Source organism: Urocampus carinirostris, chromosome 20, assembly GCF_059441175.1.
Source record: "Urocampus carinirostris isolate Australia breed hairy pipefish chromosome 20, RoL_Ucar_1.0, whole genome shotgun sequence".
Lineage (NCBI taxonomy): Eukaryota > Metazoa > Chordata > Actinopteri > Syngnathiformes > Syngnathidae > Urocampus > Urocampus carinirostris.
This window is the reverse complement of record NC_142368.1, coordinates 15,154,739-15,182,067: the sequence shown is the minus strand read 5'-3', so window position 1 is coordinate 15,182,067 and position 27,329 is coordinate 15,154,739. Positions and strand designations below refer to the sequence as shown.

At 41.0% G+C, this 27,329-nt stretch overlaps 1 protein-coding gene across 2 annotated transcripts; it reads left to right on the top strand.

Annotated features, from left to right (window-relative positions):
• Positions 1 to 422: 422 nt before the first annotated feature.
• On the top strand, positions 423 to 27,329 carry sec63 (SEC63 homolog, protein translocation regulator). Of its 2 annotated transcripts, none has more exons than XM_088325174.1 (19): positions 423 to 744; positions 5,203 to 5,302; positions 10,236 to 10,350; positions 10,431 to 10,543; positions 10,609 to 10,670; positions 10,751 to 10,809; positions 11,018 to 11,068; positions 11,155 to 11,263; positions 12,502 to 12,596; positions 14,880 to 15,012; positions 15,092 to 15,184; positions 18,030 to 18,323; positions 18,415 to 18,497; positions 20,785 to 20,853; positions 20,922 to 21,077; positions 21,154 to 21,315; positions 23,124 to 23,324; positions 24,486 to 24,590; positions 26,303 to 27,329. In XM_088325174.1, the coding sequence occupies exons 1-19, from the start codon at positions 621 to 623 to the stop codon at positions 26,438 to 26,440; spliced, it is 2,262 nt and encodes a 753-aa protein (XP_088181300.1). In that variant the 5' UTR covers positions 423 to 620; the 3' UTR covers positions 26,441 to 27,329. The 2 variants fall into 2 exon arrangements, with proteins under 2 accessions (XP_088181300.1, XP_088181299.1); XM_088325173.1 differs by having other exon boundaries at positions 424 to 744; positions 20,919 to 21,077.

Here is a 27,329-nt window from a genome sequence, read left to right as displayed (position 1 = left end):
AACTAAATATGAATAAAATGATGACTCACAACACGTGGTAAGCTTTCTCTCCTGGCTTTGATCTCTTTGATCTCCGGCAAAATTAACATAAAATGCGACAGAAACAAAATGAAAATAAATCCAAACAGCTTGCCAACATCATTTTTGCCGTTCCATGTATTCCGTTACTCCCCAAGCCTGCACAAGATTTTGTCATTTTATTCATATTTGGGTTCTTTTGTCTTTTATTAGCATATTTGGTATTGGAGTCATCCAAAAGTAATTGGAAGTAATCCAGTTAAAGTAACCCTACCCAACCCTAAATATTACACAATGTCTCTTTAAAAAAGATGACGTTGATTTTGTTTTATTTTCGTGTCGGTTCGAATTAAATAGCCGCGTGGAGGCGGTAAAAAAACAAAACATCCAGTAACAATCCCAGAGAAGCACCCGCGAAGAAGAAAGAACGGATTGCGCATGCGTACACCACGTATGCTCCTGACTCCGTCGGCCACTTGCTAGCTAGTAGGCTAGCTAGCTAGCTAACGCCACTCAGCAGCAACAGCGACCGCGGCGGCGGTATATATAGAAGCCGCGGGGCGGGGGGGACCACGCTTGGGCGGACGGCCGCGAGCGACGAAATGGCCGGACAGCAATTCCAGTACGATGACAGCGGCAACACTTTTTTCTACTTCCTCACGTCGTTCGTGGGACTCATAGTCATCCCGGCCACCTATTACCTCTGGCCCCGGGATCAGAATGCTGGTAAGGCCCCGATGTCCGGCTAACTTGGGCTAAAAAACAGCTCCGGAGGAGCGTTGCCGCAAGAAAAGCGGATTTTCAGCTTAAAGCGGTGACACTCTTTGTCTCACATAGTATTGTTAAACCCCCTTAAACTGTTTTATAACATACTACTACTACAAACCCAAAACGTAAAAGTATTTCACTAGTTGCCTTCTACGCACTACTAATGTCATTTTCTAATCCCCTAATTCAAAAATAATTCGTATTCCACATTCTTAATTTCCACCCAATTTGGACATTGAAGTGTTACCAAATAGTAAACTGTGCCCTGGATGATTACTGCCTACTAGGGACATGAGGCTTGTATTTAGTACTTAGCATGTAGCTAGCATTTATCTCATTAGCTGCACTGCTTATCCTCAGTAGGGTCGCGGGGGTGCTGGAGCCCATCCCAGCCGTCTTTGGGCAGTGGGCAGGGGACACCCTGAACTGGTTGCCAGCCAATCGCAGGGCACACAGGGACAGACAACTCGCTCACTCAATCACACCTAGGGACAATTTGGACCGACCAATCCACCTGAAATGCATGTCTTTGGAATGTGGGAGGAAACCGGAGTGCCCGGAGGAAACCCACGCAAGCACGGGGAGAACGTACAAACTCCACACAAGTAGGCTGGTAGCTGGATTTGAACCCACGCAGGAGGTTCCCAAGACCTTAGAACTGTGCCGCACACTAGCTAACCACTGCGCCGCCGTTTTTACATAACCAGTGTTCATTTTAGCTGTGAAAAGTGATGGGTCCCGGGGAATGGCATGCTCAAAAATCTATGGGTCCCAACAGAGATCTATGGCTCCCCAAAATTTAGTGCCATTTAGACGTGAAACGACACACGAAACCTGCTCTTACCGCAAGTGTCCTTTAGATGGAACAACTATAGCATAACCCCATGCAAAAATGAGTATAGCTTGGTACATTTCTCAGTGCATTGATTTTACTTCATAGCGACTTGGGGAAATATATATTTGGAAATTCTGTGAGAAAATAATATGTACCATGTGTGTTTATTTCATAATCTTCAGGATATTTACCTGTTCCTGGCAGAGAAACTTTGTGGGGCGCATGAAATTAAATTGCAAAAACTGTAGCGCCCGTTGACAGCATTAATGATGGAAGTGTGGACACAATGATCACCAAGTTAAAAATGACAGAAACATCTCTATGAGTTAAAAACTTGATGCTAACTCATAATGTTAACAACCGGGGTTATACATACATGCCGGGATCATCTTCCAGATTAATCACAACTCTTACAATTGCCGCGGGAATTGTCTAGTTGATACATATAATGCCATTGTCTTTATTGTCATTGATTAAAAGGTAGTATGCATTGTTTATAACAGGGGTGTCAAACTTTAACTCGGGGGCCACACGATAGAACAAACATTTTTTCGGGGGCCGGACTACTAGATTCAAGAGAAAGAAAAAGAGAGAGAAAGAAATAAGAGAAAGAGGGAGGGAAAAGGAGAGAGGGCGGGACAAAGAAAGAAAAAAAGGAAGAGAGGGATAGACAGTGAGAAACAAAATAAATAAAAAGTCGTGAGAGAGGGGGAAAGAAAGGGAGAGGAAGAAAGAAATCCAAAGAGAAATAGAAAGACAAGGAGAGAAAAGGGAAAAGAAAGTGCGAAGGGTAGGAAGAGAGAAAGAGAAAAGAAAAAAAGGAAGTTAAAGAAAAAGAAGTTAAAAAGACACACAGAGAAAGACAAAGAGCAACAAAGGAAGAGAAAAAGAGAGACACAGAGTGAAAGAGACAGAGAGTGAGAGAAAAAGAAATACAAGTACAGTGTCTTTGTTTCGAGGCACCTGGCTTTGGCAACATCAAGTTGACATATTTCAACCTGCAGCTCGTTTTTTCTTGCGCTTCTCTGAGTGTTGTCCTGCGGGCCGGAGAGCTAGACCGTGATAACGCTCTGTAAGGTCTGGTCGGCATATACGGTACCACCAACTGTTTTCACTGAATATTAAATTCCCTTGCCTTGAAAAATGAGTATTTTTGAATCGGTTTAAAACTCATTTCCAGGTGGCAACTAGAAGTCAGCCAATACTGGTATCGGCTACCATGGCGAGTACTTATACCTTAAACTGGTACGGCAACAATACTTTGTATTGGTATTCTCTTATCCATCGTAAAACTAATTTGTAGCTATAGTCCGATCATGCCACAACTGTCCATACTGTTGCAAATTGATAGAAACTACATGGCAACCAATTTGTCTTTATTCTGCAGACACATAGTCATAATTTGAAAAGTAAAAATGAATTTAATAGCTATCAAATTGACTTATTAAAGCGAATTTACCCATTTTGAAACAAAATACCCGAAAACAAAGCCGGCTTGGCTCACATATAACATGCTCTGATAGTCAGCTAATGAAACAATTCGCCGCAAACATGGTCTTCTTACATTCAGGACTGTCCAGTGAATCCAACCGTGTCAATTATCTACTCCAAAACACACGATAATGGCAGTAGATTTTTGGAATTTTTCTGTTTCTCCCCATAGTTTCCTTTTGAAAGTAAACAAACTTGTGACATCATCTCCAATATGGCCGCTATCCCCTGACCTTTCGATTGACTTCACTTCCGACCAATTGCAAGCTTTTTTTCACGCTCCTTAGCCTGCCATAGGTTTTATTGAGAAAATAGACATTGACTTACTTTGGCTTAAAACATCTTCGGCCAATAGTGATCGATTTTAATGATGATTGACACATGAAAAATTCCCAACATAAATTCATTAATATTTACCATGTGTATTCAAATCAGAGCCAAAAATAAATGTGCGTAATGGACTTCGGGATTCATTGTTACGCACTATTATAACACACAAATGTGCTCAAACAACAATTATCTTCTGGAAAGAGAAATAAAACATTTACAACTCTTTCACAATGTCTAAAAATTGGCCAAAGTAAAATACACGGTTGCATAGGTTTTAGAGCTGTAAGCCGGGTATTTCCAAATGGCCACTTTTGAAAACATTTTGGCATACCTTCAGAAAAATGTGTGAAGTACAATGTTTAATTTTATAAGCTAAGATGCCCATGCTACACTCTCTTGCTGGAAATTAATTGCAAAAAAAAACAGGCGAGAATAAAAACCCATGTCGGTGTGTTCCAACTCGGGTTACTCAATGTTAGTAACACTTGCAATAAATATTTCAGTTTGGGACAAAACCTCAGAGTACCTTTCAACAGAGACCAAAACCGTCCATTTTCTCCAAACTGTTCAAGAACGGCTTTCAATTTTCTTTGGGTATGTCTTGGAAAGGGATTTAAGGCAAATTTACAGGATTGTTAAGGGGCTAAAAACAACCCAAGGTGGGTACATTTCTACCTAACTCTTTGTGTTTTTTTGCCCAAAATGACCCCATGTTTTGTTGAATAAACTAACGACACCATTTTATTTTTTTAACAACACATTTTTGTTCTATTTTGAATAAGGGGCCAACTTACTCCACAAAATATATATTTTTTCACCTCGATATAACAAACCTGTCCAATATTTTTGGTTAGAACAATGACTTAAATGACACATTTTATATTTAAAAAATCAGGCCCTTTTTTGTTTAAATATAAAATGACCCACTGTTTTTACAAACTATTCCAACACATGAACCAAACTAAATTTTGTTCTTGTTATTTGTCATTTTAGAGTGTATTGCACTGAAAATTTGAATTGTTTCTGTGCAATCTAACTGAATGACTACTTTTTAATTCATTTTAAAATTTCTGTGCCCTGAGATGTATACGTTTCCATTCTGACTCAATGCAGTCCATTATTTATTTACAAATACATTGAGATAAAAAACATTCACATTTTATGATCATTTATTTCTTAAAAATGTATCTGGATGTTTCTGTTATATATGTATTACATAGCCTTCTCTATATGCAATTGGCAAGTACAGAAACACTTAGCTTTATTTATGTTTTTATACTATTACCCCCAGCTGACCAAAGCAGGAACATCAAAATGAATTCAGCAATTATGTTTTTCATTCCCAATTCCATAATTACTTCCTGGACTACATAAAGGGGCTCGGACTACTAAATAAAAAATGCCAAGTTATTGCTTCAGGGAATGGTTGCCTATGAGGCAATTGGTACATTTGTTCAACAGGCATCGTTATCACGCTGATAAGAGCTTATCTATACGTTTTGGTTTACTTTATTCGATCTACTTTTACTAGTTATGCAACACATCATCACAGTCTTGCCTTGTCATCACAGGCTGCAAGTTTGTCCTGAACATTGGTCAGCTTTTGAAAAAAATAAAGGCTTTTAGGTGCGCCTTATTGTGCGGAAAATACGGTATTTCTATTATCAATTTCTGTCGACAACGTCGGCTAATCGTTGCAGCCCTAATACTCTTTCTCATTATAGGATGCTTACGTGTTTGTGTGTTTCTATTCATTTTAGAACAATTGCGTCTGAAGAGTCTGCGGCGGGTGCACGGCAGATGCTTGTGGTACAGGCTGCGACTAATGAAGTCGCAGCAGAGCATCGTCCCCACACTCAAGTGAGTTCAAACACTGCTTGATGTCCTTTTTTACGGGAGATTCACACACATCTTATAAAATTATTCTTGATTATAGAAGAATTGAATGTCTCACTGTCATAGCTTTGTTCTTGAACAATTGTCAGGTGGCTCTACAAAAGGATGAATAGACACTCTAAACTTAGATACTGGTGTTGCTATTTTGGGTAGTAAGCGTCTCAGGGAACACCAATAATATGTAAAGAGATGTTTGGTGTTGAAAAATGAGATTCATTGGCGACACACGTGGGTTGTTTATTTTTCCGTTTTTTTATAAATACAGTGGAACCTCGGTTCTCGACCATAATCCGTTCCAGAACCCTGTTCGAAAACCGATTTGTTTGATCACCGAAATCATGTTTCCCATTAAAAATAATGTAAATCGTTTTAATCCGTTCCAACACCCTGAATATTTACCATGAAAGTTTAACGTAAACATGAAGCTAACCCAGGCTAATCGTACGTCCGCGTTATCGTAATCTTCCGTACGAAATATTACGCTAACATGAACGTGTAAAAATTTAAAAAATCAGGTCGTTAACAAGTCATTTAGCACCCGGGTCTCCACAACACGTGGTGAGCAGTTCATTGGAAAGGGGGTTTCGTTCCAACACCCTCAATGTTGGGCTCCGTTCCAACACCCTGAATGTTTAACGTAAACTTAAAGCTAACCCAGGCTAATCGTACGTTCACATTATCATAATTTTCCGTACGAAAGATTACGCGAACATGAACGTGTAAAAATAAAAAAAAAATCAGGTCGTTAACAAGTCATTTAGCACCCGGGTCTCCACAACAACTGGCTAGCGCTTCATTGGAAAGGGGGCTCCGTTCCAACACCCTGAATTTTGGGCTAAGTTCCAACACCCTGAATGTTTACCTCGAATCATAAAGCTAACCCAGGCTAATCGTACGTTCGCGTTGTCGTAATCTTCCGTACGAAAGATTACGCTAACACAAACGTGTAAAAAGAAAGAAAAAAGAAAGAAAAGAATTATGAATAGGATTTCTTACCTTTGTGGTGGTCAGCAGAAGGCGGATGCTGTATTCCCTAGCAAGATCAGAAACTCGCACACCTCTTTCATATTTCGCTATTATGTCTTTCTTAAAGGCAATAGTTGTACGAACAACTTTTCTTTTTTCACCTGTCCTGCTTGCACCGACCCTCTGTTGGCCTCTTATTTAATTTGTGTGCAGCAGAGCTGTTACCGTAAATTCCGGACTATAATCCGCTACTTTTTTCCCAAATATTAAGCCCTGCGGTTTATTCAGTGAAGCTGCTTATTTAAGTAATTTTTAGCGTGTTAGGAGTAGCTTGGTGGTACCTTTCACAGGCTCGGTTTGGGATGAAAGTTATATTATTATTATTAAAGCTTTTAAAACTCTCGGTGTTCCGTCTTTCTTTGTAAATATGTGTAACCGTGTATAATATGTATTTGCAACTGTATATTTTTGTCATGTATTTATCTGTATTTATTTTGGACACTTGTTCTGATAAGTCTTGCACTGACCAATTAATGGGGCGTAACAGACACGGGGGATGACGGGAAGTAGAAACCAGTAAAGGTGAGTGTTTGTGGACACCGCAGACAAAAGTGCATATATATTTTTCCCACCCTTACCTTTGGAAATATACACTTTTTTTCCTCTGATTACTTTTAACGGGCACCTGGACTTTGCAGGTCTGCATCAAATAATATGCACCGGTATCATTTTCCGTTCAATCAGCCGACCGTAAGATCCCAGATATGTCAGAATATGCTGGTCAGGTCAGGACCTTGATTCAGCCCCTTCGCTGAAAACAACCGCTTTAACCTTATGGCTAGAGGTATATTACGTTATGTCTGGTGATTAGTAAGAAATAGAGAAACAACTAATTAATACAGGTTCTCCCCATTAAAATTGTTCAGCTAAAAAAGGACTTCTCTTCTCAATGTGGATGCGTGCGGTGCGGCTTGTGTATGTAATAAATCCGTTTTCCTCCCAAAATGTGGGGGGTGCGGCTTATAATCGGGTGCGCCTTATAGTCCCGAATTTACGGTAATTGGTGCTTCACTGTTTTTCTTTGCTTTATAAGCCTCCCTTATTGCATGACGTTCGTACTTTCTGTCCTGTGACTTGTTTCATTTTGTTGCTTTAGGGTGGGAGCATAATTCCCCTGTCGCTCTATGTTCTGTTATTCAGTCGTCCTCGGCCCAATTTATTCTTCACACCTCCTGTCTAGTCACTCCTTAAATGATGTGTTGGAGGCGTCAAATGTTTTTCCCTAAGCAGCAAGAAACGGCTGCATCATCGTTCAGACTATGATTGTTTCGATCCGTCTGGCTTTCAATTTCTTTTGTTTTATTTTTTCCACGATGGTCCAGTCGCCAGTGGCTCTTAACTGGCCAGAGGGCGGGTTGTCATGGCAACAGATGCTGAGCAGGTCGGCGGGCTTTAGGATTGTCATGGAAACTAGTTGAACTTCCACGCACGGATTTCAAACATACGCCCGCTCGGATTGGTTTATCGAAAGCTGACTATTTATGAATCCTGTTATAAACTCATTTAACATAAAAATAATGACCACTTCTACTTTTTAATCAATGTCGTATTATGTCTTAAGTCCTTGCTACTTTTTCCAGGTAGCCTGCTTTTAACGTTTTATTCTGCAATGTCCTTTGAATTTTATGATGTCGCTGCTTTTATTTTATCCATGCATGTTTTCTGCATTGAAATTAGATTTTCTCCTAAAAATTCTACTTTTGTCCATGTCAACTTTTTTTATCCAACATTCATACTGCAGTAATGTGATGGCTTTAATCAATTTGATGACAATTTATTTCTCGTAAGGATCCACTCCAGTTTAATCCATTGACTAATATAAATATCTCATCTCATCTGATCTCATTAGCTGCACCGCTTATCCTCAGTAGGGTCGCGGGGGTGCTGGAGCCCATCCCAGCAATCATCGGGCAGTGGGCAGGGGACACCCTGAACTGGTTGCCAGCCAATCGCAGGGATCACAGGGACAGACAACTCGCTCGCTCACAAGGGACAATATGGACCGGCCAATCCACCTGAAATGCATGTCTTTGGAATGTGGGAGGAAACCAGAGTGCCCGGAGGAAACCCACGCAAGCACTGGGAGAACATACAAACTCCGCACAGGAAGTCCGGTAGCTGGATTTGAACCCACACAGGAGGTTCCCAACACCTTAGAACTGTGCCGCACACGCGCTAACCACTGCGCCGCCGTGCTGCCCTAATATAAATATATTTATGTTAAATATAGTCTTGAACAGAATAAAAAAACTATTAAGTTAAGTGGCGGGATTAATTGGTCAAATGATGAATCTTATTTGTGTTAAATACATATTCAAAAATAAAATACCGATGATTGCTGGGATGGGCTCCAGCACCCCCGCGACCCTACTGTGGATAAGCGGTGCAGCTAATGAGATGAGATGAGATATACGTATGAGAGAAATATCAGAATTTGTCTCAGTGCAATACATTAAAAATGTAAAATCAATAGAAATAAGATATTCAAATTGACTTTCTATCAATGATAAGAGGGAAAAAAGATGTGGTCCATTGTTTTATAAATCAAATTTGGAATACATAAAGGAAATTTAATTTCATTTAACTACCGTAAATTCCGGACTATAAGCCACTACTTTTTTCCCAAACTTTCAACCCTGCGGCTTATTCAGTGATGCGGCCAATTTATCTCATTTTTCTAACGGCCGCTGGGGCTCGAGTACAAAAGGTAACATTAAGACTGCAACTTCTTAGCTTGTGCACAAATTAAATTAACGTAGACATATCCTCATCATGCAAATTGCAAAAAGAAAGGCACATGACTCAACTTTCAAGCTAAACGCAATCGAGCTGTCTGATATAGAAGGAAACAGAGCTACCGCACGTAAAATTTGCTCTGCAAGCGTAAAGCTAGCGTGTTCCTGAATAAGGGAGCGTAGGACGACGTCCATATGACAAAGTCTCTTTCCCATACTGAAGAAAGACGACTTTGATGACATCGGTTATAAGAAGCAGGACGAGGACGGTTTACCGTGCTTACTGAAAGTACTGTATTTTTTTTTAACAGAGGTGTTTACTGTGTTGCGAGCGTGTTCCTAGTAGCGTTTTGCTACCCTTCACAGGCACGGTTTGGGATGAAAGTTATAATATTATTATTAAAGCTTTGAAAACTCTCGGTGTACCTTCTTTCTTTGCAAATATGTGTATCCATCTATAATATGTATTTTCAACTGTATATTTTTGTCATGTATTTATTTTAGAAATTTATTCTGATATGTTTTGCACGAGCAAATGAGAAAGAAGGGGCGGGGCAAACGGGGGCTGACGGGAAGTGGAGTAAAGGTGAGACGTGTTGGTGGATGTGGCTGACAATAGTTGATGTATATTTTTCCCACCCTTACCTTTGGAAATATACACTTTTTTTCTTGGATTACTTTCAACGGGCACCCCGACTCTGCAGGTCAGCATTAAATCTTAAGTACCGGTATCATTTTCCGTCCATATTGCCGGCTGTGATTTTTGGACTGTATCGGGTATGGGTTAATTTCGTGTTTGTATTGCGGTTTTTTTTCAATGTGGGCGCATGCGGCTAATATACAGGTGCGGTTTGTATATGTACAAAATCGGTTTTCCTCCCGAAATGTGGTGGGTGTGGCTTATAATCAGGTGCGCTCTATAGTCCGGAATTTATGGTAGTAAATCTTTGTTTTCTTATGTGATTGAGGATTACAAATGCATGCTCGCAGCTCTGTATTTATTTTTTTGCCTCTTCCCTTTTCTTAACAATCGGCATCCACCCACAAAATATTTAAAAAAGCATTCTGGTTTACAAATCGCGCTGATGGCCCAATATTGACACGTCAACAAACATGATCTGCGTTTGTGCTTTCAGGAAAGCTGCATTGTTATTCGGCTGGGCAGTCTTCCTGCTGCTTGCTTACAAAGTGTCCAAGCTGGACCGAGAGTACCAAGAGTACAATCCTTACGAAGTCCTCAGTCTGGACCCGGTACATTTTCGTCCTGATTTTTGAATGATGAGTGTAGGAATACAAAACTTTGGAGTTAATCGGGTCTTTTAATTTCCCAGGGGTCATCACTGTCCGAGATAAAGAAGCAATACCGCGTACTGTCCCTCAAATTCCATCCCGACAGAGGCGGCGACGAGGCCACATTTATGAGGATCGCCAAAGCTTATGCCGCGTATGTCTCGCATGCATCCACTCGCCCAAACTTCTCAATATTTAGCATCCTTTGCTTGCTCACAGCCTCACCAATGAACAGTCACGGAAGAACTGGGAGATGTACGGCAATCCGGACGGTCCAGGCGGTGAGTTTCCGCTCTACATATTGACTTTTTCAATGAATTGAATGGAAGATCAGGCTCAAAAGACATTTTTGTTTTTGCAGCCACCAGTTTCGGAATCGCCCTGCCTGCCTGGATTGTGGACCAGAAGAACTCGATGCTGGTGTTTATCTTTTTATCATGATGTTGTTTACTTACTTTTGTAAAATGGGCTGAGTTAGGCGACTTCCTCCTCCGTGGTAGCAAGTGGCCAAAAAAAAAGCAATCCAACCATTTTCTCAACCGCATCAAGCTTTCTTATCCCACTTTCATTTCAAAAGAAACAGTACAAGTACATGAAATTCCCTGCATTGAATCTCTTTTTCTCTCAGGTGTTATTGGTGTATGGTTTAGCCTTTATGGTTATCCTCCCAGTTGTGGTGGTGAGTGCTCATTTTGCCATGTGCTTTTTTTTTTTAATTACGATTTTTTTTTTTAAGTGGTCTATATGCATGTTCGTGTACCGCAGGGCACATGGTGGTACCGCTCCATCCGATACAGTGGAGACCAGATCCTCATCAACACCACTCAGCTCTTTATGCATTTTATGTACAAGACACCCAACATGAACATGAAGCGTACGTATCTTGAGGCATTACTCGAGGCTAATTACATAAAAATGCGATTTTAAAAGATTTTGTTTTTTCTTAAGACATCAAAAGCACAATTACCGTATTTTCCGCACTATGAGGCGCACCGGGTTATAGGGCGCTCCCCCCAAAAAATAGTTTTTGGTCCTATATTTTCCATACATAAGGCGCACCGGATTATAAGGTGCTACAATGGGAAGGTCGACAAAACAGTCGGATAGTTCAGTCAAACTTATTACTCCCTTAACATTCCGAAAGGTTGCAAAGAAGCAAATACGATGTCCGGAAACAGTGTCTGTACGATGTCACCAATCACTCAAATGCATCGTTCCAAATATCATTCAGAAGGTTAAAGTCTTGGCATTCAAGAAATGCCAAGCATTTCTTCGTTTCCATTTTTTTTTTTTGCAGGCAACTGTGTGGACAGCAAAGTAAGAATTTTATTGTGCAGGGAAACTGGGTTCTTTACTGCGCATATGACAATAAACACTTTGAATTGAATTTAGTTAAAAATAGACTCATCACAGAAACATCAAGATCGTTCTAAAACCAGATACCGGGAAAATATAAAGCCGCATAGCTCACCTAAGTTCTCTTGCAGCCATCACGTTCAATAATGATACGTAACCATGGTCTTCTTACAACCGTGAGTGTAGTAAATCCAGGAGAGTCAAATATTTACAGATACAGAATAGTAAAAAAATGTTTTCTCTATGCCGTAGTGCAACCCAACCTGTGATTCCCATTCATCTTTTTCGGCTAATTGCAGGCTTTGTTTCGCCCCTTTAGCCTATGCGAGCCTGTAAATGATCAAAAGGATCCGCCCCCTTTACCTCCGATTAACTTTAGCCAATAGTGACTGATTCAAATGATGATTGACACATTGGTTAGGAAATGAAACGCCGGCATATGTATCCCAGCATACACCGCGGACGACTTCGCCTTCGGGGGAAAATCGAGTCGCCGGCCGCTTGCCTTTGTTGCGAGACTTTGCGACTTAATATTGATCCATATATAAGGCGCACTGTATTATAAGGCGCATGGTCAGCTTTTGAAAAAAATAAAGGCTTTTAGGTGCGCCTTATAGTAGGGAAATTACGGTATACGTTTGAAAATATCTATATATTTGCAAGTGCACCCAATATTTCAAGGTGGAAACTGTTTAAAATCTTGCAAACCAATGATAAAAATCACATTTTAATTTGTATTTTTAATTTTCCTTACAGGGTTGGGCATGGTGTTAACAGCAGCATTTGAGTTTGACCCTCGTAGCAATAAAGAAGCCACCATCCGACCCACTGACAACATTGAAGTGCCCCAGGTTCGAAATATATTTCTTTGATTATTTATGGTACAGTGGAACCTCGGTTCTCGACTATAATCCGTTCCAGAACCCTGTTCGAAAACCGATTCGTTCGATCACCGGAATCATTTTTCCCATTAAAAATAATGTAAATCGTTTTAATCCGTTCCAACACCCTGAATGTTTACCATGACCGTAATCATGAAGCTAACCCAGGCTAATCGTACGTTCGCGTTATCGTAATCTTGCGTACGAAAGATTACGCTAACATGAACGTGTAAAAATAAAAAAAATCAGGTCGTTTACACGTCATTTAGCACCCGGGTCTCCACAACAAGTGGTGAGCGGTTCATTGGAAAGGGGGCTCCGTTCCGACACCCTCAATGTTGGGCTCCGTTCCAACACCCTGAATGTTTTAACGTAAACTTAAAGCTAATCCAGGCTAATTGTACGCTCGCGTTATCGTAATCTTATGAATAGGATTTCTTACCTTTGTGGTGGTCAGCAGAAGGCGCTCGCACACCTCCTTCATATTTGGTTATTATTTCTTTCTTAAATGCAATAGTTGTACGCACTACTTTTCTTTTTTCACCTGTAGCAACTTTGCTGCTTGTACTGACTTTCTTCGGAGGCATAATAAGGGGCTAAAACACCCGTACGCCGCTCGGCATCGCACCCTAGCGTACGCACTCGAGCATTACCGGCGTTCGAACTCCGATTTTTTGACCGAACAGCGAAGCAAGAATTTCTCGAAATTTTGGGTCGGACACCGATTTGTTCAAACTGAGAGGCGTTCGAAAACAGAGGTTCCACTGTATTTTCAAGTGATTCGAAGATTTTATTGCAATTATTTACCTTTTTTCTTATAATAAACTACTTATATAAATGGGTCAATGAAGAAAATCCCTTTACGTTCTTTATTGTCTTGGGGATATATATATATATATATATATATATATACCGGTATATATCTTTTTGTCGTCACTGTTATACATTTAAGTACTTTGCACCAACTGAGTAAAGCTAGTGTTAGCGGCCACATTAGAGAAACTAACCACATTAGCATCAGAGGCAATTGACCTGCAACCCATTATGGAATTGTGACTGTCACTGGTCGGTGAAGGTGACGCTTATGTCACTGTCTGTGATGTTAGTTACATTAGCATTAGCAGCATTCGCTTCCTTTTTTTGGAGGGATAATGATCAAGGCCTGATAATAGAGTTAAGGAAATGTTTTTTCAGTGTGATGATAATGATCCTTCACATAAAAGGGTACGCGCACCTGATTATAAGCCGCACCCACTACTTTTTAAGTGATTTGCCACTTTTGTACTTACACAAGCCCACCTCTGTACAAGCCGCATGCGTACGCATTAAAACTTGTGACACAATCACCAGTTTAAACCAGACCAGGTTGTAAGTTCCATGATTGTAACCATATAAATTGTAGACAACTTTAGAACCACAATCGGCATCATGAATGGAAAATGATACCATTAATTAACGTATGATGCAGACTTGTAAAGTCCGGGTCCCGTTGAAAGTAATCCAAGGAAACAAAATGTATATTTCCAAAGTTAAGGGTGGGAAAAATATATATCCATTATTGTCCGCTGTGACAACAGACAGATCTACCGGTAACTCAGCTTTACCCTACTTCCCATCAGCCCGCATTTGCTCCGCCCCTTCTTTTTGATTCGCTCGTAGAACACATAACAGAATTAATCTCTGAAATAAATACATTACAAAAATATACATATTATACATGGTTACACATATTTACGAAGAAAGACGGTACACCGAGAGAGTTTTCAAAGCTTTATTAATAATAATATAACTTTCATTCCATACCGTTCCTTTGAAAGGTACCAACACGCTAGTAGGATCACGCTCGCAATGCATCAAACGTGTCTGTCAAAAGAAAGCATCCCGTAAATGTGAAATTCACGGTAGATCGTCCTCAACTTCCTCCTCATAACTATCGCCATCAAGGGCGTCTCCCTCATTATCGGAACGCACCTTAACTTTACAATGTATGCATAAACTTAGAGGTTACAGTCTTTCTTGGCGCACATATTCCACTGGTCTTAACCTTACGTTTTATACGACAACGCCGCTGGTGGCCGAAATTGGCTGCTTCACTGTATAAGCCGCAGGGCTGAACATTTGGGGGAAAAGTAGCGGCTTATAGTCCGGAATTTACGGTAGTTACAATATCAAAGCTCAGTGTGTTTGCACAATAACAAGGAGTGTGAGTGGCTTCATAAATATTCTTTTTCCTTGTTTTTCTACATCTTGTAGTTGATTCGTGAGTTGGGAAACATCAACGTGAAAAAGAAGGAGCCTCCCTTCTGCTATCCATACAGTTTAAAGGCCAGAGTGCTGGTCCTTGCTCACATGGCCCGCATGGAGGTCTCTGATGAGCTGGAGGAAGGTCAGGCCGTGGATTACACGCAACGACGATGTCATGGCGTTTAAAAGCAAGATTTACACCGATATATTATCTGCTCCAGATCAGAGATTTGTGGTGAGAAAGAGTCCGGCTCTCCTTCAGGAGATGATCAATGTGGGATGTCAGCTCACCATGATGGCCAACAGCAGAGGAGGTCAGCACACACAATACTGTACAGTGAAAGAAGCAATTGATTGACAAACTAAATGATGAATATGTGAATATTTATTTATACAATAAAAAAAACAGCGAGAGATCCATATTACCTGTACAGTCTTTTAAGATATTTTGTGATAAAGGACTATACAAACAAATGTAACTTGACTTGACCTTATGTACCGTATTTTCCGCACTATAAGGCGCACCTAAAAGCCTTTATTTTTTTCAGAAGCTGACCATGCGCCTTATAATACAGTGCGCCTTATTTATGGATCAATATTAATTCGCAAAGTCTTGCAACTAACTTGCCGCCGCCGACTCGATTTCCCCCCAACGCCAAGTAGTCCGCGGTGTATGCTGGGATTTATTTACCGGCGTTTCATTGGCTAACCAATGTGTCAAAAATCATTTGAATGGATCACTATTGGCTAAAGTTATTCGGAGGTCAAGAGGCGGATCCTTTATATCATTTACAGGCTGGCATTGGCTTAAACGGCAAAACAAAGCCTGCAATTGGCCGACAAAGATGAATGCGTATAGCACGTGGCTGACGGCATACAGAAAGCATTTTTTTACTATTTTGTATTTGTAAATATTTTATTCTCCTGGATTTACTAAACTCACGGATATAAGAGGACCACGGCTGCACATTATTATGAACACGACGACTTTGGTGAGCTACTCCGGCTATATATATTATCCCTGTATCTTGTTTCAGACTGAACTCGATGTTTCTGTGATAAGCGGTGCAGATAATGGATGGAATGGAGTGTCTATTTTTAAATTGAACTCAATTCCAAGTGTTTATTGTCATATATACAGTAAAGTTGCGAGCGAAAAAGAAAATAGAAACTAAGGAATGGTTGGCATTTCTTGAATCCCAAGACTTTAACCTTCCGAATGATGGAACGATGCATTTGAGTGACATCGTACGGACACCGCATCCGCACGTGTTCTCGACACGTATTTGCGTCTTTGCAAGCTTTCGGAATGTTAAGGGGGTAATAAATTGGACTGAACTATCTGACTGTTTTGTCGACGTTCCCATTGTAGCGCCTTATCATCCGGTGCGTCATATGTATGTCAAAAATAGGACCAAAAACGATTTTTTCGGGGTGCGCCCTATAACCCGGTGCGCCTTATAGTGCGGAAAATACGGTAATTTAAATTTGGCTAGAGATCTTAACTTTAGTCTGGATGATTACAATTTTAATCACTTTTGAACAACAATCCACTCCCAACTTATTTATTTGAAGTAATTTTCATTGATTAAAAAATAGATCTTTTGCAAAATGTTGATGTTTACCTGCTTTATGTACTTATTATAGAGATTTAAGGGTTAGAGTTAGGAAAGCTAGCCGAGTAACAGTTGGACACCATAATCCTAACTGCTTTCTTGTAGTCGCATGAACATTTAAATGATGCTTCTATGTGTATTCGATGCAGCAAAATTAGTGAGCCTGTACAATGTATGAAGTTTTTTTTTGGGGGGGGGGGTCAAATATATACAGTATGTGTATATGCTGAACAATGCAATGTTTTTTGCTTCATTTGGACTGAATACTATTTATATGAGGTATCCAACTAATATAGCAAAGAATCACTATGAGAAACTTGTACTCTTTAACTTTCTGTTTGAAAATTATTTTACAGTGGAACCTCGGTTCTCGACCATGATCCGTTCCAGAACCCTGTTCGAAAACCGATTTGCTCGATCACCGAAATCATTTTTCCCGTTAAAAATAATGTAAATTGCTTTAATCCGTTCCAACACCCTGAATGTTTACCATGAACGTTTAACGTAAACATGAAGCTAACCCAGGCTAATCGTACGTTCGCGTTATCGTAATCTTACGCTAACATGAACGTGTAAAAATAAAGAAATCAGGTCGTTTACAAGTCATTTAGCACCTGGGTCTCCACATCAAGTGGTGAGCGGTTCATTGGAAAGGGGGCTCAGTTCCAACACCTTGAAAGTTGGGCTCCGTTCCAACACCCACATAAAGCTAATCCTACGTTCGCGTTATCGTAATCTTATGAATAGGATTTCTTACCTTTGTGGAGGTCAGCAGAAGGCGCTCGCACACCTCCTTCATATTTGGCAATTATTTCTTTCTTAAATGCAATAGTTGTACGCACTACTTTTCTTTTTTTACCTGTAGTAACTTTGCGGCTTTTACTGACTTTCTTCGGAGGCATAATTAGGGGCTAAAACACCCGTACGCTGCTCAGCATCGCACCCTAGCTTACGCACTCACGCATTACCGGCGTTCGAACTCCGAAGTTTTGACCGAACAGCGAAGCAAGAATTTCTCGAAATTTTTGGCCGATTTGTTCGACCTGAGAGGCGTTCGAAAACCGGGGTTCCACTGTATTTGGATACCAATGTCTTTTTGGATTTCTCAAATACCAGTACTTTTGTTTTTGATAGTTTTAATAAACGTTTGTTTTTATCAACCATTCCTGGAAAGTTAAAAATAAATCAAACAATTTGATTTATTTCCCGGCCCCAACTTCATATTAATATGATTTGTAACCTCCTTGACGGAACAAAAACATTCATAATAAACCTCAAAAACACAATGAAGTGGCAGCATGCACAAGATGTGTCTTCTGGGGTTTTTACTGCTCTGCCTCTCCTTTATTTTGCATCTTCATTTGGTTAAGCTCAGTGATGATGGGTTTGTTTTTTCTCACAACCTTGTTCTGCACTTAAGGTGCACATATTGAAAATGATCTCTTGAAAACCTGTTATGTACCGAATGCCGCGCGGACGATCCACCTTACAGCATTGTGACAACATTAACTTATGTTGCCAATTGACTTCCCTTCCAATCCAGGATTCCATGCTCCTCGCCTAGTCACCATCGAGAACTGCATGAAGTTGACCCAGATGATTGTGCAGGGTCTGCAAGAGTCCAAGTCGCCCCTACTCCAGTTGCCCCACTTCGAGGAGGAGCACCTCCGCTACTGTATCTCCAAAAAGTACAAAGTCCGGAGTCTGCAGGACCTGGTGAGTCTCAAAGACTCGGACCGGCGCAGCATGCTGCGGTTCCTGGGCGAGGAGAAGTACGACGAGGTCATGGCCGTGCTGGGCAGCTTCCCTCACATCACTATGGACACTAAACTGCAAGGTTAGCCTCAACATATGAGCACATGCCTCGAGAATTGCAAATGTTCCTCAATGATGACGGCTAACTTAATTTTTATCCATGTTCCCTGCAGTTCTTGATGATGAAGACAGCAGCAACATCACGGCGGGCTCCATCGTCACAGTTACAGTCACCTTGACCAGAAAGCGAATGATGGTAAGCGACTGAAAATTGGCCACTTTTCTTTACTTTACAGTCTAAAAGTCTCTTGATACACTACAAATCAGTACAGACTTAATTCTAAGTGCTATCACCACTTTCTTGGCCTAAAAAATAGGTGCATTGATTATTATTTTGGGGGGTATTAATGGGATTTTTTTTCTTTATCACTGACTCTTTATTTTTTCGATTTTGTATTACAACAGGATGTACAATTACAATTGAACAAAGATTGTACCTTTCTTTTCAATTGACAAACTAAAACGATATATAATGTTTAATTGTGGGGACCCTGCACAATCATCTGGGTCAACTTCATGCAGTTCTCGATGGTGACTAGGCGAGGAGCATGGAATCCTGGATTGGAAGGGAAGTCAATTGGGGCGGCAGTAGCTCAGGAGGTAGAGCGCTCCAGTTCGAATCTCTGCTTGTCCGTGTTACATGTCGAAGTGTCCTTGGGTAAGACACTGAACCCCTAATACCAATACAAGGCCGCTATTGGGAAATGTGAAGCACACTGTAAAGCGCTTTGGGAAGTCATTGACTTGAAAAGCGCTATATAAATGCAGATCATTTCATTCAACAAGTGCATATGTAAAAAGAAGATTGTACTTCACAAATTGGGAGATAGAGGATTGTAAAACTACATATGCAAACACAGACATGAAAACCCAAAAAGATCTTCTTCCCACGCCGACTATGTTCCAGTACAGGACTGGTCAGGTCACTCAATGACAGTTTGTAATTGTAGATGTTTGAAATCATTCCCCCCTGTTATGGGTTAAGTAAAATCAATCGTTCTTAGTCCTTTACTGGCGATAAGGCCGGAAAACCAGTAAAAAAATAAAACTACAAACCTGAAAGTAATGAAAGAAATGTGACTGAGGAAAATTATAAGAAGCTCCAATGTTGGCAAAGCTATCAAAAACACCGCTCGCGTATAGATCTTTAAAGTGTTGGATACCTTTATCCTGCCACTCTCCAAACACTGGGTCCAATAGCGAAGGAGGGAATAAGTGATGTACAGTGGAACCTCGGTTCTCGACCATAATCCGTTCCAGAACCCTGTTCGAAAACCGATTTGTTCGATCACCAAAATAATGTTTCCCATCAAAAATAATGTAAATCTTTTTAATCCGTTCCAACACCCTGAATGTTTACCTTGAATGTTTAACGTAAACTTAAAGCTAACCCAGGCTAATCGTACGTTCGCGTTATCATAATCTTCCGTACGAAAGATTACGCTAACATGAAGGTGTAAAAATAAAAAAAAGGATGAAGAAAAGAATTATGAATAGGATTTCTTACCTTTTGTGGTGGTCAGCAGAAGGCGCAGGTGGACGGTGGGGAGAGGAAAATCATCAAAAGTTTTTCAACCTCTTCCAAAACTTGCGGCCGTTGCTTGCTTGTAGCACTCACTCCCTTAGCCACATCACTAGATTTCACAGCCACCTTCATATTTTGCTACTATTTCTTTCTTAAATGCAATAGTTGTACGCACTACTTTTCTTTTTTCACCTGTAGCAACTTTGCTGCTTGCACTGACTTTCTTCGGAGGCATAATAAGGGGCTAAAACACCCGTACGCCGCTCAGCATGGCACCCTAGCGTACGCACTCACGCATTACCGGCGTTCCAACTCCGATTTTTTGACCGAACAGCGAAGCAAGAATTTCTCGAAATTCGATTTGTTCCAACTGAGAGGCGTTCGAAAACCGAGGTTCCACTGTATATTTAAAGGGCCGGACTGACAATTTAATAGCAGATAGCATTAGCGGATAACATTGAAATAGAATAGAATAGAATATGCCTTTATTCTCATTGTTACAACATGGGATATGCTGTGACAATGAAATTGGACGACTCCAGTTCCACATTTACAGTGAGGATAAGGAAACAAAGAGATAAAGGAACAAAGAACTAACTGTCTTTGTTGTAAGTAGGCTTTGTTTTCCTTCAGGGGGGTGATGAGGGGGGTGAGGGACAAACAGAGTTGGTGGATACAACCGAAATGTTTGATGTTTGATCTTAGTCCAGTGTTTTGCTCAGTCCACATATTGAATGGATTTGGGAGTACAGCCCATAAACATGCCCGATTAAAGTCGCCGTCGACGATAAAGCTCCGTTGGGGTGTGCAAGCTGCTGTTTATTGATAGCAGCGGGCAGGAGATTTAGCGCTATGCTAACGTTAGCATCCGGTGAAATGGTTAGCGGTGGAAATGTGTTCCGACCGTGAGAGCCATTTTCCTCTTGCCTTTCATCAAATGTATTAACTCTGTTTTTAGGATGTCTTTGAAAAAGAGCAGGAGCCCGTAACATGTCAAGCAGAGGAGGCTGTCCCGACTGACGAACTGGTAAGGATTTTTTGCGACTATTAATTCCGAAACGTTAAGTGGTTGTCATACCTTCTCTTGTTCAGCAGGGAGATGCGAGTAAAGCAAAAGCAAAGCAAGTGTGGCAAAACAAAAACAAAGGCGCCAAGAAGACGGCTAAATCCAAAAAGAAGAAGCTAACTAAGAAGAAGGCAACGCCGGCACCGGTCAAAAGCAAGCAAGCCAACGGTAGCCTGGCAGGAAATGTAAGCGGTCTGACTTTGCCGAAGTTTGGTTCTGATAAATCAACATGGCTAAATATGTTCCTGGCACGCCTGGCAGGAGGTCACGTCCGCCGTCAAGGAGGAGGACGAGGAAATGTCGGACAAGGGCAGCGAGTCGGACGAGGGAGAAACCAACAAAGACTCTCCCAGCGAGAGAGACGACGACAGCGATAAGCAGAGTGACACAGAGGTGGACGAGATGGCCGGAGACGACGAAGAGGTCAGAAAAGATTCACACTGATGATAAGGAACTTGTATTCTTCAATTATATGGTCCCCCTGAAATTGGGCAAAAATCTGGGTTTTGCCTAAAACGTCATTAATTCGGTCCAGGCTGGGTTTCTCTCTCGTTGACTTTTGTTATTGGTTCTGTGTTTCTTGTTATTTGTGGAGGATTGGCACAGAATGCACTCTGCATGCAAGGGTGCGTCATTTGCAGGGCTGGGTAGGGTTACTTTAACTTGATTACCGTATTTTCCGCACTATAGGGCGCACCGGGTTATAGGACGCACCCCCAAAAAATAGTTTTTGGTCCTATATCTTCCATACATAAGGCGCACCGGATTATAAGGCGCTACAATGGGAACGTCGACAAAACAGTCAGATGGTTCAGTCCAACTGATTACCCCCTTAACATTCCGAAAGCTTGCAAACAAGCAAATACGTGTCGTAGACACGTGCGGATGCGGTGTCCGTACGATGTTACTCAAATACATCGTTCCATCATTTGGAAGGTTAAAGTCTTGGGATTCAAGAAATGCCAACCATTCCTTAGTTTCTATTTTCTTTTTCGCTCCCAACTTTACTGTGCATATGACAATAAACACTTGGAATTGAGTTTAATTTAAAAAAAAGACCCATCACAGAAACATCTAGATCACTCTGAAACAAGATACTGGGAAAATATATAGCCGGAGTAGCTCACCGAAGTCGTTGCGTTCAATAATAATGTGCAACCATGGTCCTCTTATATCCGTGAGTGTAGTAAATCCAGGAGAGTAAAATATTTACAAATACAGAATGGTAAAACACGATTCCTCTATGCCGTAGACAACCAAACTTGCTATTTACATTCATCTTTTTCGGCCAATTGCAGGCTTTGTTTTGCCCCTTTAGCCTATGCAAGCCCCTAAATGATAAAAAGGATCTGCCCCCTTTAACTCCGAATAACTTTAGCCAATAGTGATCGGTTCAAATGATGATTGACACATTGACTGGGAAATGAAACGCCGGCATATGTATCCCAGCATACACCGCTGACCACATCGCCTACGAGGAAAAATCTAGTCGGCGGCTGCTTGCCTTTGTTGCGAGACCTTGCGACTTAATATTGATCCATATATAAGGCGCACTGTATTATAAGGCGCATGGTCAGTTTTTGAAAAAAATAAAGGCTTTTAGATGCGCCTTATAGTGCGGAAAATACGGTACTTTCAATGACTTTTGGATGACTCCAATACCAAATATGCTAATAAAAGACAGAAGAAACTAAATATGCTAATAAAATGATGACTCACAACACGTGGTAAGCTTTCTCTCCTGGCTTTGATCTCTTTGATCTCCGGCAAAACGAACATCAAATGCCACAGAAACAAAATGAAAATCAATCCAAACATCATTTTTGCCGTTCCATGTATTCCGTTACTCCCCAAGCCTGCACAAAATTTACGAATTTTATTCATATGTAGTTTCTTTTGTCTTTTATTAGCATATTTGGTATTGGAGTCATCCAAAAGTAATTGAGAGTAATCCAGTTAAAGTAACCCTACCCAACCCTGGTCATTTGTTCTGTTTCCTTTTATTTGTCGAGGATCCGCGCAGCACAGCATGCACGCTCGTCAGCACAAATCACCCCTCTTTCTCCCGAGTCCTTACATAGAAAATTCATGTTTGCTTTGGGCTCGGTCCCTAGACTTAAGTTAATTGGTCAGGCTCGGGCTGTTTTCGGCTGTCATAACTGCGAGTCGGGTCAGTCTGAACTTACCTCTACCTTGGCACCAAACCACATTTGCTGCAATTCTCTCCCCAGGAATGGGAAGCTCTGCAGCAGAGCATCCAGCGGAGAGAGCGCGCCCTGCTGGAGACTAAGTCCAAGGTGACGCATGCCGCCTACAGTCTGTATTTCCCTGAGGAGAAGCAAGAGTGGTGGTGGCTTTACATCGCCGATCGGCGGGACCAGACCCTGGTTTCCATGCCCTACCACGTCTGCACGCTCAAGGACACAGAGGAGGTAGGACTCCATGTGTTTGCTCGCCAAAATTAGCCTGAAAACGGAAGTCCAGGAAAGTCATCGCCAATGTTCCCTCTAATTTTCCTTACGGGTCTGAGCGTTCACACAAAGTCGGTGAGCAACACTTGAAACAACAGTGAGCAACCATAATCCCAAGTGTGGCAAGATAATTAATGATCAAACATGTCCAAAATTTGACATCAAGTTACATTTTGCTGAGTTTCCGGCAATGCTAAATTTCTTTTCTCTTTTGAATGAATTGACTCATGTACGATTGCAAAGGTTGCAGGGCCTACAAACGTCGTTTGTTCTTACAATTCTTTCACAAGATATCCATTTCTTTTTTTTTCCTGATATATTTTGTCGCGTAATATTAACATTTTTGGGGGCTTCTTTAGTTGGTTGCAAGATACAGAACTGTACTTAGTCACATTTTTTAGTGGAAGTACAATGTTGGCTACAAGATTCACTTGATACAATTGGAAATTCTTTGAATGCAACACAAACTTTTTTCCGTGTTTTTTTTTTTCCCATTTTTTTTAAATTGCTTTAAAAAGGCTCATTGTGTTTATTTTTTCCGAGCTGTTACTTTTTTCTTTTTGTTCTCCATTTACATTTTTCCTACGTTTCTTTCTTTTCTTTTTTTCTGGCTTTTTTCTAAATTTTTCTTTCTTTTTTCTCTTCCTTTTGTTTTTTTCCCCAGCTTTTCACTACTTTTTCATTTTGGCATTTTTTTCTTTTTTGTTCTATTCCCCCGTTCTTTTAAGTCATTTTGTGAATAATTTTACATAATATTTGGTCATGTTGGGATTTAAGAAGCAAAAACAACCTGAAGAGCCAATTAGGTGAAGCCGAAGAAGCCGGTTTTCGACAAACTCTACTAACTTTACTCAATTTCGTTCTACTTCGACTCGACTTCAAAATACCGCATTTAGGACACAACGTCAGGGGAACCCGTGTATTTTTACCCTGATGCACTGTAACTTTGACTTAAGTCGCTTCTTAATTAGTAATTTTGAGCCCTGATTTTTGTGCGCTGGCTAGATTTTCTTGTGCGCTGAGAATGTGCGAGCAGTGAGCAATTGCGCACGCACGCAGCTTAGAGGGAACACTGGTCATCGCTGAAATCTTTGGTGTTAACTGTGTGACATTCTTGTGTAGGTGGAACTGAAGTTTCCAGCGCCTTCCAAAACGGGTAACTATCAATATTCGGTCATACTGCGCTCGGATTCGTACTTGGGCCTGGACCAGATCAAACCACTAAAGGTGAACATGGCAAACCACACATTTTCCTGCGATTGACAGTTGTTTTTTTTACCCAAAAATCGTGCGAACGGAGTTTTGAAGTGCACAATCATTGAGTGTAGTAATGAGTGAATAAATATATGAGAAACTGATGATCTAGGCTATGCAACAAGAGTCGAAATCTAACAAGTGACTTAATGAATGATGGAATTAATTAATAAGTGGAGGTCTTGGGTCAATGAATGAATGTGGCAGGATGAGTGATTAACCAAGTGACAAATTCATTTCTGTATATTTTGGAATGATGGAATGACAACATTATAATATTTGGATTGATTATTCCGAGAGATTCAGTGTGGCAGTGAGGAAATGAATGAATGAGTGCAGGGGTCAGGAACCTTTTTGAACCAAAGAGCCATAAAAGCCAAAAATGTTTTAAAAAGAAATTGAGAGAGCCACATTCTATATTTTCAGACAAAATTGAAAAAACTGCCAAACACGCTCTCTAGAGAAAAGCTAATTCTTCGGCACATTTGATTTCACTGTGTGTCATTTGATGATTTCATCAAATGTATGAAATGATAATAATGCCAAATCCTGTGTCCCAAATCAATGTCAATATGCCATTTACAATTTGTCTTCCACCTTCAGTTAAGAGTGTTGAGGCCATTTTTTAAATTAAATTTGTCCTTAATAACAGTTTCAAAACAAGGTGCATGCAAAGTTCTTTTGTAAAAATGTCACAAATGACTGCAAACCATAAGCATATGGTCATATTCACTTTCGGTGTAGACTGCACTGAGCGAGAGAGAGAGAGAAGGAAATGGCTTGCGCTGTGTGCAGGGATCCGCCCACCTGTAATGCTCACCCAATCAAAGTCGTTTGCCAGCGTTTTTATTTATCACTTAAATCAGGGGTGTCAAACTCATTTTAACTCAGGGGGCCACACGATAGAACAAACATTCTGTCGGGGGCCGGACTAGTAGATTCAAGAGAAAGAAAAAGAGAGAAACAGAAATAAGAGAAAGAGAGAAGGGAGAAGGAGAGAGGGTGGGACAAAGAGAGAGGGAGAGAGCGTGAGAAACAAAAGAGATAAAAAGAGAAGTCGTGAGAGAGGGGAAAGGAAAGGGAGAGGAAGAAAGAAATCCAAAGAGAAATAGGAAAGACAGAAATAGAGATAAAAATAGAAAAGAAAGTGCAAAGGGTAGGAAGATAGAGAAAAGAGAGAAAAGGAAAAAAGAAAGTTCGAGCAAAAGAAGTTAAAAAGACACCGAGAGTAAAAGAGACAGAAACAGAGAGTGGGAGAAAAGGGGTGGAAAAGAGAGAGACAGAGAGAGAAATAAATACAAGTACAGTGTCTTTGTTTGAGGCACCTGGCTTTGGCAACATCAAGTTGACATATTTCAACCTGCAGCTTGTTTTTCTCTTGCGCTTCTCTGAGTGTTGTCTCGCGGGCTGGATTCACGCGGGAAGTTGCTTCGGCTTTATACGGACCAAAATCGGGACGAAATCACTTGACTTTGGAACGCCACAGAGAGATGTGCAATAGTTACATTTTATTTTGGAGCCATACGTACTCGTGAAAAGAGCCATATATGGCTCCCGAGCCATAGGTTCCCTACCCCTGTCATAGATGCTAATAAATGCGTGACCGGGTTGCGAAGTTGACTTGACAAATCAGTCAATTAGTAACAAGCGAGCAAACGGAACTGATTTTTGTTTACCTCTTCCAGCTGGAGGTCCACGAGGCCAAAGCGGTGGTGGACAACCACCCGCAATGGGACATCCCCGACACGGAGGAGGAGGACGAGGAGCAAGACGACAGCGACGGAATCGAAGAAAGCGAAGAAGAAGACGAGGAAAACGACTGAACGCGCAAACCGGGACGCGCTTCCTGCCCCTAACCCAAACGGCGGCCCCCTTCCTCAACACACCAAGACTGACGCCAAAACGCAACAGGGACTTTTTTTGTACACTCTGCTCCATGTGCTCCCTCAACACGCCAACTGGCCTCTTTTCTACATGCGTGTTTTGCTTTCAAACCCGGGAGGAATGTGCACATGTGCGATCGGGCGGGGGAGCAGGGCCCACGGCGCCCCCTTTTTTCGCCTCAAGTGGTACCAATCAAGCGACAAGGCGGTCCTAGCTAACCCAGGACTGGAACATGGCCAGCCCAAATCGTCTCCACGCTAGTTTTGTTTCCGTTTTTCACATTCCAGCGTGACGTCATCGCCCCGTGAAGCCTTACAAATATGAGCAGTGTGAGAGAAAAAACATGGGGGGGGGAAGTCCACTTGGGTGCCATGCACCCGCCATTTTTCTCAGCGCCGCAGTATTTCTTTCGAGGGGACTTTTGCGACCCCTCTCATAGCGATTTCTTCTTCTTTATTTTTTTCAATTTTGATTTGTGTTATAAAACTACTGTTGTGTATCAAGATTCAACACTTTTCTTTTAGAAACATCTTACAATAGGGGTGCGCAGCTTCCTTTTTTTTAAGTCGATGGCTTCAAGTTCGTGTATTATTCTGCTATTGGTCCTAACTAGAATAATTCTGCACACTAGTAGGATACGGAAGGGACACTTACTATTTTTTTTTCTCTCATTTTCTCTCTTTTCCCACTTCCCCACACTTTCTGTATCCACACACAGCAACACTTCTATCTACCGCTCTTGTTTACAAAATGAACTGTCATTGTAAATGAATTAAAAAGTATATTATTTGTATTTAAAATCATTTCAAATAAAAACTTTGAAAAGAA